This window comes from Anarhichas minor, unplaced genomic scaffold (assembly GCF_050575085.1).
Source record: "Anarhichas minor isolate MPS153535 unplaced genomic scaffold, ASM5057508v1 ptg000007l, whole genome shotgun sequence".
In the NCBI taxonomy this organism is placed as follows: Eukaryota; Metazoa; Chordata; class Actinopteri; order Perciformes; family Anarhichadidae; genus Anarhichas; species Anarhichas minor.
Genome location: NW_027466453.1, coordinates 3,539,722 through 3,555,538, shown reverse-complemented (window position 1 = coordinate 3,555,538; position 15,817 = coordinate 3,539,722). Strand labels below are relative to the sequence as shown.

The 15,817-nt window shown below is 45.6% G+C and overlaps 1 protein-coding gene across 4 annotated transcripts in view; it reads right to left on the bottom strand.

Annotated features, from left to right (window-relative positions):
• The window catches only part of nfixb (nuclear factor I/Xb), a 135,087-nt gene that overhangs the window by 117,440 nt on the left and 1,830 nt on the right, over window positions 1–15,817 (bottom strand). For 3 of the 4 annotated variants that reach the window (XM_076082895.1, XM_076082896.1, XM_076082912.1), the window contains exon 2: window positions 5,873–5,956. In XM_076082895.1, the coding sequence (XP_075939010.1) occupies window positions 5,873–5,956 (84 nt within the window). Of the gene's footprint in view, window positions 1–1,531; window positions 4,478–5,872; window positions 5,957–15,817 lie in introns of those variants that run through there. The other variant, XM_076082898.1, reaches the window with a different exon arrangement.

The window sequence follows — 15,817 nt, the reverse complement described above, 5'->3', positions numbered from 1 at the left end:
TACAGTGGGGGAATCTGGGTGGGAGTGAGGTCATTGTTAATACGGGGAGCTGAGATTTTTTTTTTATGTGTGGGGGGGGGTTTACAAGGCCTATAGCTGCTTGCACACGTCCACCACAAGCCTCCAACAAAAGGGATCCGTGTGGCCGAATTACTGCGCGCGGCCGCGATAGTGGCGAGCCAGGGACGGTTGGAGAAACGTGTGCGGTCGCGAGAGAGAAAGAGAGAGTATGTGCGTGTGCACAAAACTGTACAACCTCCCGGCCTCGCAGCCGCACGAAGTTCGAATACCAGCAGTCCTCCGTGTGAAAGTGATACACGACTAGTATGAAACGGACACACCCTTTGACACACACGCACACACACACACACACACACCTGTTTGGTTTATCTTCAGGCAGGTGTATTGCCTACCTCCAAAGTCTTTGATCTCCGCTCTTTTGCCGCGGAGTCATGAAAAAAAAAAAGCACCACGAGAGCAAAAGGTCACGGCGCGCGGTTAGACGAGGATCAACCCCCCCTCCTCCTCCCTCCCTCCCTCCTTTTATGGAGCCGACTTGCATGCAAAACACTCCTCTGCCGTGGCTCCTTAAATGAGCCGCACATTTTTAGTGGTCTGTGTGAGTAAATCTCTCATTAAGTAACACATGGTAGGGCCATATGCTATGGTTGGTGGGTCTGCTTTTTTTTTTTTTTGGTTTTTCACACGCTTTCGCATATCTACATATTTTACCACTGCTGCGGAGTGGCACCGCGCTGTAAAAATGACTTTCACCCATCAGCTCGGAGCTGTCTCACGTTTAAAAAAAAAAAAAATTCGAGGGCCTTGCTAATAAATAACCGATCAGAAGGGATTGATGTGTCCTTTATATTAATGTGTTGACAACTTCGGGGCGAGCTCTGGGTGTTGTGGAACAGGTTGTTCAAGGGTGACGCTAACCGCACATTTGCCTGAAATTATCGCACGCAAACGCGCAGTGTGATGGCTGTCTGTCTAAGGGGGGGTTGTTCTGTTTTGGCTGAGCAGATGTCAGCTCTGGTGGCCCACGGTTTACATGCAGGGCTCTGCTTAAAGAAGTGGTTCCCAACTTGGGGGGGGAGTGTACATCAGAGGGGCTTTGTATTGCTCAATGTGGGTGGTATGTACGAATGAACAGCAGTGTGGTTGGTGTCCGCGGCGTATTTTGGCGGTGAGGGGACGCTTAAATGGGCGTGCCGCTCGATAGATGATTGACAGGTGGTCTCTGAAACAGGAAACCAGTACGCAATGGAACAATTTCTCTGGCTTTACTTAAGTAATGGAAGCATAGTAGCGGTGTACGAATACAAAGAAGAACACACCTTCTGCAACTGCGCAAACACTTCCTGACTGCACCCGATTGGACGAACGCTTTCACTCGTGGGCCGTCGTGCTCCGATTTCAAACCGGACCAACATGCCGGCTCGTTTGGGTACTTTCTCGAATATTATTAAAGCAGTTCACCGAAATGTTAATGTTAAGAGCAGTGAGGAGTCAATGACGGTATATAATAGTGAATCGTTTATTTCAAAAAGTGCAGCAAGCACGAGAGGTTCTTGAACACACAGTCATGAATGAGCACAAAATACAGTATATTAGGCTGATGGGTCCAGTAGTATGCCAGATTAGCCGTGGACAGACGGACACTCACACACACACACACACACACACAGGACCGGACGCATGATCTCCCTACACTCGTACGCATGGCGGAGATAAAATAAATGTTCATTTCTCATGTCCCTTGAGGGCCACATTATGTGAGGTGGTCCTACTTTCTTTAACATCGGTGAATTTACCACGTCTGTTTGCAAATGGAAGAGCTCCGTATCGCATGTTTTTAAATCAGAAGAGCTCCTTGACCTTAATTTGTATGCGTACCAAAAAGTGTTGCTGGCATCCGTTTTGATTTTCCCGGGCGAGAGCCGACGGTTTGAATATGCATGGGGCTGTTAGTCTGTCTGAACTTTGTCTGAGGACCAAAACGTCGCCAATACATTGAGTCAGTGATACCGGACAGTGTGCCGGATTCTTTGTTTTCTTTCCATTTCATGAATTTTCTAACATCCCACCTGTACTTTCTTCATTCTGGAGCAGTAACCTGCCTTTGTTTCTAGACACAAGTTGATCTTCTATTGGAAACGTCGACGAGCTCACCGAACATGCAGGTTTTTTGTCGCGGAGGTGTCACGGGATTTCACGGATAGGACCCAATAGCAAGACCACAGGAGACAGGAGTTGATATAAACAGGTTTTATTGTGAAGGTGTGTGAAGGTGTGGAGCCCGTGGTCCGACACCAGAGAGTAGTCAGATCGACGGCGTGAGTCCCGTGGCTCGACACTGGAGAGCTGGCAGCTTGACGGCGTGTGTAGTCCGCTAACACAACGGAGGGCAGAGCGGCGGTGAGTAGTCCGTTAACACAGAGGGCACGGGGGATTCCCGGACCGACGGACACCGGAGGCAGGCGCTCGAGGGAGAAGATGCGACAGGGTTGAAGCGGGTGAAAGATGGTACGACCTGACCACCCCAGACTGCAGGACCAGAGTTTATATATTGCCAGGGGAATTGTTAGTGGGACCTGAGTCTGGTGTGTCAGGCTGCAGGAGGGAATTGGCTGGAGTGGCTGCAGCTGTGTGGCAATGGGAGGTGTCTGGTCTGACAGGGATCCTGACAGTACCCCCCCCCTCAAGGAACGGATTCCAGACGTACACCGTCCAGAACAACAAACAAGGGTGGGCGGAGGAGGGATGTCCCCGCAGATACAAAGCCAACCAGGGTGGGCGGAGGGGGTCCGGAGGAGGGACGTCCCAGCAGATACCAAGCCAACCAGGGTGGGTGGAGGGGGTCCGGAGGGTGGGTGACTGGATCTGACTGGCCACGGGGCTGCAGAAGGGCTCCGGACACGGGTGCTCCGGCGGACGGCCGGGCGGGCAGAAGGGCTCCGGACACGGGTGCTCCGGCGGACGGCCGGGCGGGCAGAAGGGCTCCGGACACGGGTGCTCAGGCGGCCTGGACTCAGACTCTCTGAGTCGGGGCTCCGGGGAATAGGATGCTGGTCCAACGGCGGCAGGCCCTGGAGGTCGCTGCTGCTCCGAGGCAGGCCCTGGAGGTCGCTGATGCTCCGAGGCGGCAACTGGAGGTCGCTGCTGCTCCGAGGCGGCAACTGGAGGTCGCTGCTGCTCCGAGGCGGCAACTGGAGGTCGCTGCTGCTGAGAGGCGGCAACTGGAGGTCGCTGCTGCTCCGAGGCGGCAACTGGAGGTCGCTGCTGCTCCGAGGCGGCAACTGGAGCTGGCTGCGGCTCCGAGGCGGCAGCAACAGGAGCTGGCTGCGGCGCAGAGGCGGCAGGAACAGGAACTAGAGTTCGCTGCGGCTCCGAGGCAGCAGCTGGATACGGTGACGGCCGGAATGCCGTCCGAATACGGGGAGCCGGACTTGGCCGGACCACCGAGTGTTCCCCTACACTTGCTTGGCCTCGTCTCCGGCTGAGAAGGTGCTTAGCCATATAATCCGAGTCCACCGGAGGGTCAAAAACCCTCCTCAGATCCTCCACAAAGTCCACAAAAGGCACAGCATTTGGCCGATCAAAACCTAATGTTCTCACGGCCCAGTCCAAAGCCCTTCCCCGCAGTAATCCAACCACGTAGGAGACCTTGGACCCGTCCGAGTCAAAAGTCTGGGGCTGACGGTCAAATACCCGTTGGCATCGCAACAGGAAGCCCTGGCACTTCCCCAGTGTTCCGTCATAGGGATCCGGAGCCGGCACGGGGGATTCCCAGACCGGCGGAGCGAGGACAGGAGGGAATAGTGCGGGTGCTGGAACTGGTGGAGACTTGACTGTCCGGGCTAGTTCCTGCATGAAACAGCGAATCCGAGAAACTTCAGCAGCGACAGTTCTCATCTCCTCCAGCAGACTGTTAGGCCTGTACGGCGTAGCTGCTCCTGTGGTTGCTGGGTCCATTATGGTCAGGTCGTTCTGTCACGGGATTTCACGGATAGGACCCAATAGCAAGACCACAGGAGACAGGAGTTGATATAAACAGGTTTTATTGTGAAGGTGTGTGAAGGTGTGGAGCCCGTGGTCCGACACCAGAGAGTAGGCAGATCGACGGCGTGAGTCCCGTGGCTCGACACTGGAGAGCTGGCAGCTTGACGGCGTGTGTAGTCCGCTAACACAACGGAGGGCAGAGCGGCGGTGAGTAGTCCGTTAACACAGAGGGCACGGGGGATTCCCGGACCGACGGACACCGGAGGCAGGCGCTCGAGGGAGAAGATGCGACAGGGTTGAAGCGGGTGAAAGACGGTACGACCTGACCACCCCAGACTGCAGGACCAGAGTTTATATATTGCCAGGGGAATCGTTAGTGGGACCTGAGTCTGGTGTGTCAGGCTGCAGGAGGGAATTGGCTGGAGTGGCTGCAGCTGTGTGGCAATGGGAGGTGTCTGGTCTGACAGGGATCCTGACAGGAGGTTTTAAGGACATAATCAAAGACAGAAACGACTGGATTAGATGGACATCTTGGATACTTACTGCCTTCTTAAAATCCTTCAAATGAAACAGTCTGACAAAGAGATCTGCTCGTATCTCACATCCGCACTACAGCCACAAGCAAGTGGACATCTCCTCATTTTTAGGGGTCACGATCATGAAAAACAAAGCCACTGCGACGTCTCACTCTTTAGGAGCACACAACCTCCAAAACAGGGCGTCAAACTCACATCCTGCAAGTTCAATTGCAACCTCAGGGACCCTGACATGTAAGCCAAGAGCACACGCACAGAGACATAAAGAGAGGAAGAAAGGGCCCGTGATGCACTTCACAACAGAGGACCTCCCGGTGAGAAGCTGGAGGTGGACACCCTCCTGCGGATGTTCTTGAACCCACTGCCCCCTTGGAATCCTATACAGCTTCAAGCCCCCCCCCCCCTCCAAGAACGCTCCTCTACCAGCCGCGCTACTCAATTACAGCCATAATGGTTCGTTTCTGCACCCCGAGACACACGATACACTGTAGCAACCCAGATTCTGTGAGACTTGGTGTGAGTCTTAACTCTGGGAGACAAAGACTGTAGCCTAGAAAACCGGCTCCCACCTCATTAACAATCGCATTTTCAGTCATACCCCCCCCCCCCCCCCCAACTTACTCCTCTCACCCTCCCCGTCCCCACTCCTTTGTTTTTATTACCATTCTATATCACTATGTGGATTGTTATAAATCCACCGCGTGAGCTGGGAGGATTTTTCTTCTCTTCCCAGAAAAGCTGCTCACTTTCTTTAACTTTCTTTTGCTTTCGTACAACGAGGCATGCTGCACATTATCGTCATCATTTTCGCTCCCATGAGCGCCCCCCCCCCCCCCCCCCACACACATACACACACACTCTTTTTTTCTTCTTCTTCTTAAATGTGCGTGTGGAAATAATGATTGTAATGGTTTGCAGCTGAGTAGAGGGAGCTGTGAATGACATTATGATTGTGGTGCAATTACCGAGAGCATGAAAACAGACTGTCAGTCATAGTAATGAGTAATGACTCAAATAACACATTTAATACAACACATGAAAGAATGAAGAGAATACTAATACTAATGCTCGTAACACTAATCATAATACTAATGCTAATAATAATACTAAGAATAATTATAATAATACTAGCACTAATAATAATAATAAAAACAATTTAAATCAAATGAAATATCACAAAATAATTATAATACAAATATAACACATCAAAAATATAATAATAATATAATAATAATAATTAAACCATAACTAAATAAAAAATGTAATAATATATAATGATAATAATAGTAAAATTAACAACAAAAATAATAATAATAATAATAAATGCATACCCTGTATGAATCTGATACTACAAAGCATTCAGGCATCCCAGGACCTCTGGAGGGTTCTTCGTTCAACAGAAAGGTTTCGGTTGCCTGAAATGTAACACAACAGTCATTTATTCAAACATCGACGCTGTCTTTATGTTCAGGGAAATTAATTAAAAAACAGAAAACCTGGCTGCAAAGCTGTAAACGCTAATTATGGCTGTGAGAATCCTCCTCATCTGGCTGCTTCTTACATATCAACCTATTTATAAATCACCCTCAAGTCCAACCAACCACCAGATATGTACTTGAAAAACTTTCACCTTTACATTCTACACACACACACATACACACAGAGTTGACGGTGTGTGCAGCCATGTGCTGTGCAGGCCCGAGGCCCCGGCCCTTGAATGGGGAGCAGAGCGTTCAGCCACCACACCCGCACACAATACTCCGACACAATGGCATTTCCTGTCCCTACTATTTCACCTGCATGGTCACTTTTCTGTCAGCGCGCACTGATTCAGCACAAATCATTCACACACACACACACACACACATGCGCGCGCGCGTGCTCGGCACAGACTCGCGCATACAGAGGCCATACGTCTGCCCGCATGTGCGCACAATACACAAGGCCCTTGGCCGGCGCTGCGAAGTTGCTGTGCTGCATTCAGCGATCGATGCAGCTGAAGTGTTTATTCGAAGCGTTTGTTTCCATTCAGCGCGGTTCATTTGTATGCTGCAGGACGCGCCAGCAGAGACTCGGGCTCTGAATGAGCATCCATCGCGGTTCTGCTGTCAATTAGAGGCAAGCCGGGCCAGACAACACGGACAGGGAGGGAACCACAGACTGAGGATCTGGATCGGGGATGGGAAGCTGGTTGGCTGGCCCGTGGTTACTACTTTTTGGTCCAAGCTGGTACAAATTGGTTCTCGCCGGGCTAAATTTGAATGCCTGTTTTTTGGATATCGACTAAACCTGTTAGATGAGGGCTAAAAATTACTGTAAATTGATGAAAATAACTCTGGTTTCGGGATTTGAGGGGAAAGGCAGTTGAAGACCAGGAGCTTAAAGTTTAGTTTCTGGATAGAAGAGACAAAATAATCCCATTTTCCAGAACTTTACGTTCCCCGTCTCTCGACATACCTTAAAAGCAGAAACAATCATGGACCCAAAACAGGAACAAACATCGCTCGTGGCCAGCAGACGAAATGTACAGTTATGCTATTTAAACTGGCATGTGAGGTAAACAGTCTCTTGGTGGGAATTCAAACAGACGTTAGGTGACTTAAGCATTTGCACATGCACACGGCGACACGGGATTGCACTCGGAGAATATGCATGCGCAGACACATGCACAACACACGCCGCTGTAATAAATCCCAGACTCGGGGCCGGCCGAGCTGCGGTCTGCAGACGCGGGCTATTCATATCCTTCGGAATGAGAGGTTACAGCTCGAGTCTTTTCCCCTTTTTTTCCCCGCTGTGACACAGGAAGGGCACCTGCGTGTGTGACTTCACTCCATCTCTGATGCAGATTGATTAACATCGTTTATTTTGTTTAGCGAGGGCCACGGGGAGCGTTCACTCGGTTGAAAAAAAAAAGACAAGAAAGAAAGTTAGAATTCAAGTCGTCCAAGTGACTGAGAAAAACACTCCTCGGCCTTCGCCATCCAACCTCTGGCTTGTCACCATTAATATGTTGGGGGAACACCGGAGGGAAACCATTTTCGAAACCATTTGTCCCACTAAATGGTGGCCTTGTCAAGCTCCCAGGGCTTTCTGCTAAGCTCTTAAACTGCCCAGTGCAGCTGAAGGATGTATTTTACAGAGTAATCACAGAGTAGCACGGAACACGGCGCGCTTGGTCGTTGTAGTTGCCTCTGTCTGACAAGTTCGAGTCATTTAAAGTACAAAACAAAAGAGATTTGTGCCGCGCAGACGATGAAGATCAGCCTGAAAGCGGCTAGACAACAATAATAAACCAAAAGATAAAAAAGGGTATGTTAATGAATGAAGCGTATCTCTGTCCATATCCTTCTATTGTTTGTTTGAGACTGATTGTTTGATGTCGCTCCCTGCAGCACTGGCCCCCTTTTCCTTCAGTTTTTATGGAGCATGGTATCAATTATATATGTGTGTTTTTCTATATATATATATATATATATATATATATACATATATATATATATATATATATACATATACATATATATATATATATATATATATATACATATATATATATATATATATACATATACATATATATATATATATATATATATATATATATATATATATATATATATATATATATATATATGGAGCATATGCCAAATCCATATGACCGGCCTCGAGCTAGAATAAGCGCAGATCATTTGATGTCTGGGATGTTGACTCTTTTGGTGGTTGACACGGAGTGTAATACAACACTGGAATGGTTGTCAGATTTTATCGGTGGGGAGCGCAGACAGTGTCCCTACTACTGCAAACACAGTGGAGAGGAGGATGAGGACATTTAAGAACCCAAGCCAAAGAACAGAAGAGGACATTACGTTTTTTTTACTTGGTAAAGGTCAGAGTTCGAGGCTCTCTATTATGTTATATGTGATGTATTGGAGAGATTTGTTCAATCATTTTTGGGGGAAATTGGCCTTGGCACTGCGGGCTGAGGAGATTCAAATCACATGTGCGCGAGTGCAAACTAGTCCCATTTGTGAGCGCTGAACTCTTTGTGTTACTCCGCGGTCCGGTCACACATAGGCCCGGTTCCAATCCAGCCCCAAACACCCTCCAACTCTGTGACGGAGTGAACCTCTGTTTGTGGTCACACTCACGGCCGAATGAAGCACATTTTTTATAGTGTAGCAGCAAACTACACTTCTCTCTCTCAAGAAAATAATATCAGAATTGAGAAATCCTGTATTGATTCCCACAGGTAAATTGGGTTAAGTTACTTCCATTCTAAAAAAGAAATATATAAATGAGAGAAATCTAGGAAATAAACAAGGAATAAGTATGTAAAAATAAGTACATTATACTTTAATTTAACAACAGCACCTGAGGAAAAATATAAATCAGAAATATGTGAAGTATGTATTCTACAATATAAAAACAGCAGTGGAAATAAAAGAAAATGGGAGCTATGATTAAGTGTGTAAAAATGCGAAAATAGTATAAATAAAAAAGAATATTAGTTTAAATATACAGTATAAATAAAAGTTAATACTAGAGTATACCAGTGTAATGCACATTTGAATTATTGCACTAAAGTATTGTTCTGTTAAGTCAGTATTACACAGCTGAAAATAAAAATGATGGGGCTATAGGGGTAGGGGTAAAAAAAGAAATCATAAATATATGTTATATATAAAATATAAATATACAACACTCAACAATCAAATAAACACATCTACTGTTTTCTAGACTACAGAAGGGTATAATTGATCCTAAATACAAACTAGCTTTTAAGTTGTTAATGTCTGTGTGACAATATTAAATGTTTGCATGTGGTCAGTAAGAGCAGCTGGTTAACTCAGCAGCAAAGTAGACCCCCTATTGGAGGGTTTTATAACCCACTTCCTATCCCTGCTAATTGGTTTGGGATGGCCCTTAATATGGCGGACCCATATCCCGCAAATGGAGTGGGAGTAGGTAGGGAAACGGCGTAGGGGCCCAATTGGAATTGGGCCAAAGTGTTCCCGACACTGAGGTGTGGGGGGGGGGGGGGGGGATTAACCTCAGGTTTCATGTTTAAAGGTGTTTAAGGTATTCTGGAAACAATAGACATCAATTAAATTACAAAAATACAGCTATAAGCAACACAATCGCATAGTGCTTGACATCATGAAAGTACCCAAAACTCATTGAGGACGGATTGTGATCCGATCGGCCAAACCATCTCCGGAGGTGGTCAGGGACGCATCGTGACCACATTGAACTAGAGATGCACCGATACCGGTCCGATACTAACTCAAATGGCTGGATCACGTATCAGTGACAATGGCTGATCTTGGTATTGGATACCAGCCAGCAAGCAGCCATTAGCCAGTTAGCGAGCTAAGCTACTAGCAAGAAAGCAGCAATATGACCTGTCAAAAACAGACAGATATTCAAGACACTCGTGGATGGAGTCAAGACGAGAAGTGTCTGCTTTCAATTCGGTCCGCCGAAAGTACAGAGGCGAATTTGGGCAATTCATTTCACCAATCAACGCTCCAAATGAATGCTAATGTTGCTCCTTAACTGCTGGATGTGTAAATGAGAAACTGTCTGCTGACAAGTTGACCACATCAACTTAAAAGGTGATAATATGTCGATGTTGTGTTTACAGCTTGTTTTTCGCTGCTTCCAAGTGGCCAAAAAATGTAGTTCACGTTTAAAGATGTAAAATGTTTCTAGATAACGAGGTTTTGGTTTGAACTGTAATGTTTGCATTGATAATACTATCTGGTTAAATCTCAGACTGACATACGGAGTCCTACAGTCACAAATGAGGCGTAGTACAGAAAGTACGAGTACGGACCGAGTGTCAGGAGTTGTTTAGCTAGCGTCACCTAAAGACTAGAAGCAGAGGAAAAGAGCTAGCCTGGCTCTATCTAAATGTTTCTAAAAAAACGACACCTTTAACGCCATTTGTTTAAACCTGTACATGATGTAATGTAAAGGTCCCAAACCTGGCAACCTCACTGTCACAGTCCACAGTCACCCAAATCAGAGTTCCTACTTGTGAACTCAAGGTAAATCCATCTAACCTGAACTCACAAAGAATTGATAAACGGTAAACCATAAACTAGAAGGCAAAAATTACAAAACAAAAGCAGCATGTGTATACCTTCAGTATACCTTTAGTAGCAAGCTTAGCATAGAAATGCTGATGATAGTTAATGAGGTGCGAATGTACTCTGCTAATGTTAGCTCCACAGGTTTTTAAGTAGAAACCATAGACTGTATATATGAAGTGGACGTAGTCGTCGTGATGTCCCCCATTGGTTTGTGGACTGTCGTTATAAAGCCTGGAGTTCGCCTCTTTGGAATACGGACGTCGCCATGTTGGTTTTTTTCCGCAACTGATGAACGGAAGTTACCATATTTGGAATGCGGAGGAGGACGCCGGGTACGGCTCTGGTAGCGGCAGTGACCTGTCAATCACAGTAAGCCCGCCCTAAAGCATACTCCGCTTTATGGTCTATTTGACTCTAAATGGAACATAATTTACTAAATGAACATCATGCTGTATTGAAGAAGACTTGAAACTAGAGATTGATTTACTGAGGTAATAAATCAAGTGAGAAGTAAAGTCATTTTATCATAGACTTCTATACAATCTGACTTCTTTTTGCAACCAGAGGAGTCGCCCCCTGATGGCCAGTAGAGAGAATACAGATTTAAGACACTTCCGCATCGGCTTGCCGCCTGGTAGAAACATAACGTTTTAGAAACGTATATATCTTCTTCCAACCTCTCCGGGTAAAGAGTATCACTATTACATAACGTTTAACCGTGACTAGCTCGGAATCCACTAATTATCTACGTGACCTCAGCTGCATCTCTCTCTGTAATGCACAATAAGTCGGATCTAAAGTTGGCTGTCTGTCCTGGCATTGGATCTATTAGAGCACATATACATATGGCCCCACCTTCACCCTGTCTCTCTCATTCTTTTGATCACACACAGACACACACCAGCACAAAAAAAACAAACACCCCTGTTTCCATGCTTCTGGATACATGATGATCCACGGGAGACAGGTATCCTCACAATCACCGATCATCCCACTAACCATCAACAGTTTTTCCGGAGCATCAGAGACTTCTTTTTCTTCTTCTGCAGAACACAACTGACATCCTACCCAGTCCCCACTTCACTCAGCCCTAATTGTATCCTCATTCTTCACCTGGTAACAAGCTAACAAACCTGTGCAGATGTGGCAAGCACATCAAAGAGAGGGAGGGACGGGAGGAGGGAGAACTTGTTTGTAGGGGGAAAAAAAATGTGCAGAGGGGGAGGGGGAATATGAAAGAGGGAAATTTTACGTTGTGTGAGTCCGAGCCAGCGCCACCTCAGGGAGAAATGCTGGAAAAATGTGATATTTTACACCTGCATCTCAGGAGGTGAGGAATGAGACAGGGGGAGCAGGGGAGGAGGTAATTAGAGGAGTGTGTGTGTGTGTGTGGGGGGGGGTTATAAAGCATTTTTAGTATGTTTCTGGGGCTTGCCACTGGTTCTTTTTCAGCATTCAATTTGGTATGATGCATTCGATGCCAGATTATTAAAAATGCTAAACCTGGTTACGAATGCAAAAAAAAAAAAAAAAGTGTTTAAAATTTAAACAAATATGCTAATATTGTTACAGTGATAAATAGCTGGCAAGCTCTCTTTAATGAATAATGCTATTGGCTCTAATTCCTCATTAAGGCCCTAAAGACGAGAGCGAAGGGAGAAAATACATGTATTGTTGTTGTGTTTTTTCCCCAAATTAAACTCAGAAGGCAGAAGATACCAACACCTTCCCAAATTAAGTAGATTCAAATTACTCGGTTACACAGCTGGTGTGCAGTCTGGGGTGTCTTGTGAAACCAATTAATGTGAGGGTTAAGTCTTGATAAAGTAATTGAGGGCCGGGTTAGAAATGAGATGGAAGAGTTAGGGGCTGTAATGTGATCGGCGTCAGCTTGATGAGACGCTGCAACCCAAAAAGAAAAAAGAAGAAAAGAAAAGAAAATCTCAAAAAAGTGTGAGTGTTGTCGTTAGAACGAGTTCAAGAAATCTGTTGGCGTCGTTTTTCAAAGCAAACTAATCTGATCTGGGGTCTGAAGTCACATAGTCGCTTGTGTTTTTTAGGAGAACTCTAAAGCTGCATTGGGAACAGGTGAGATGACTCACTCATAGTGTATTTCTTTTTTTCACTTTTCTACATTTTCAATACTCATCCGGCACAAACTGCTCTCTCCACAAACAAGTTCATCGCCGTACTTTCGATCTTCAAATGACCATTCGTCTTCTCAAGAGTAAATGCTCCATCTGAAGAGGTATCACTTTCCGTTCCCGTGAGAGCGAGTTCTTTAAATTGTAATACTATATTTTACAGACGTTTCAAGGTGACCCTGAAGAGGGCTGAATGGAATATTGGAAATAAATAACAAAAGGAGGAGAGTTAAGCTTCCTATAAACTTTTATGTTTTTGTTAGCCTGTACCTTGTAAATAATTAAAGGAGCCGTGTGTAGCATTTAGGAGGGGGGGGGGGGGGTGATATATCGGCAGAAATGGAATATAGTAGCAATAAACTATGTTTTAATTAGTGTATGATCACCTGAAAATAACAATCATTGTGTTTGCGTGAGCTTCATATCCGTAAAGGGAGCGGGTGCTCTTCACAGATGCCGCCATTTTACAGCGCCATTTTTCCTACAGTAGCCCAGAATGGACAGACATTGGCTCACATAAAGGTTCTCACAAATGTTTTGTCCAGCGATATAAAATACGTCAGTGAAGACCCCCCCAATTTTTAAGCTTTTACGTGTCTTACAAAAAAGGTGGTTGCCAACAAGTGTCTTAAATGACACTACAAAATGTCATAACGCCAACTCTGCATGTAGCTTCGTGTTAGTGACGTGAAGTCATGTGACGGTGGTGTAGCTCGATTATAGCATCGTGTTAGCTTTTTACTTCTGCCAATTGTATTAGCGCATTCAAAAATCACAAAAGTGTTGATAATTTGTGAAGATCGTCTTGTTGAACAAGATGAGTAAGTATCATCACGGTTTGTTTGCCACTGAGCTTATTATCATGGCCCTACATCCCTGCAGCACTCTATAATGACCCTGATGATGTCACGGTGACGTCATCTCGAATTGAGACCAAATATTTGACAGAAAGCCTGTGTTACAAACTTGGGCTGTGGAGTTTGAAAGATGAGGGCACTCAACAAGAAGGGAAGATTTAATGACTTATGCTACTGAGTTGCATTATGGGAACTGTAGGATGCAGCGTTTCTGAAGCTTGACTTGTCAGAGCGACAAAAAAGTCAGGATATCTCGACCTCCGCTGCTTCGATTTGGACCGTTACTGTTTGAATCCTTCTCTCGTAAGTCCCTCGACTTTACGCAAGCGCAACACAAAATCCCCGGAGTGTCCCTTTAAGTCTGTTTTTTTCTAAGCCTCTACCAGTTTTCTTGACTTTTAAAAAGAAATATGGAACCAATTTAAGCCCGCGACCCTGCGATTGTCAAAAGCGACACTTTTCTTTTCCTCTCTTTCTTTTTGTTCCGATTAATTTAGTGCAACGCGAAAGTCACATCCAAGAACGCCTCACGTGCTGCGAGAGCTTCAACGGCTTAAAAACCAATCAAACCTGACAAACCCCATCATCTGAGCTCACCGCCCTAATGTTTACGCCGTTTGAGCGTACATCAGAGTTTTCACATCTTTAAACTATACGGCAAAAAAAAAAGCATACAGGCCACATGAGCGATCGCGGCCTGATGAAGCCTTTATTTGTTTTTCTTTCTCTCCAGAGAACTGTCAAGGCCAGGGCCGACGTAGAAAGCGGAATACTCCGTGTAGGACGAGGGGTGACATCATGCTGGCCAAGAGGGAGATCACGCAAGACTGGATCATCATGTGGTGGGCCGCGCACACACACGCACACAGTGCGGGATACAATTACCCCAGCTATTTACACAGCCCTCCATGATTACTGTGTCTGTTTCTCATGCTCCTACATACTGTGCATCACACATGTGCTGAGCGTGACCATTAAAAACATGACTGATATTCCTCATCATGAAGGTCTGATGAACATGTAAACTACGATTTGGGACCAAACGTGTGTCGTGTTTAATTTTCATAACGGTGGGGGTCACTCTTTCTTTCCTTATTAAGAACCGATAACCCGCTATTCCACAGTCACAGCTCGTCCCATACAGAGAAGTGAGTTTATTAGCGTGTCAGAGGACCCTGACGCTGATTGACGGATGCCTCCAGTGCATTCTGACTAAACCAACATGCAGCTGAGATATTTGGCACAATTTCATAATATAGCGTAAAGATAAAAAAACGAGGTGAGTTGGTGCTATAAGTGGGAGAATAACAAGTCGAGATAATCCCATGTGAGGCCTGTCCTGAATTCTGTATCTTTTTTTTTTTTTACTGATGAGCTTCTTGGGCAGCCGCCATGTCAGCGAGGATGCTCGTAAACAAATAATTATTCATACTAATAATCTTCTATATTCATGTGCAAATAACATCCCCCCCCATTCCTGGTATCTCAGCAGCTCCAAGGTTGTATGTGGGAGGTTCCCCTAACTATTGCCTGACTTGACTCATATCTTGCCAAAAAAACAAGGAAAATAGTTATATTCCAAGGGTCAAGGATGTGCGAGCTACATCTCATAATTCTGCATAAAACAGACTTCTTGTTGCTACATTGTGAAAACCTACACGGTTTTCACAACCTCACAGGGAATGCGGTTGCCAATTTAAACACATGTGCTCTTCGGGGCAAATGGGGATAAGAGAATAAATAATGATACTTTTTTTTAAGGAAACCACAAACAAAATCTAAAATGTTGATGGACGAAAGAAAGCTGGTCGGGAGCAGATCAATCGTCGCAGACTTTTGCTTTGTGATGTCCCAGGATTTGTACAAATGAATCCCCTCCCTAATGAAGGAATTGGTTTAAACCGCAGTGCGTAATTACGCACAAATCAAACGAGCGCATTATTGGATGTTGGCGCCGAAAATAAGTTCCATCCTCTCAATGGCCAAGTTTCCAAACTCTGTTAAACTTTGCCTTTTAGGTTCGGATTTGAGCTCGAGGGGGCTCTCAGCGTGCATGTCACCACGTATAACCGTTTGTTGTATTATATTTAACAACAAACCGTATGGCGCCTCTTGATTAGGTGCTACAACAGCGTGACATGCGATAACGCGTATCATATATGCGGCTATAAATAGTC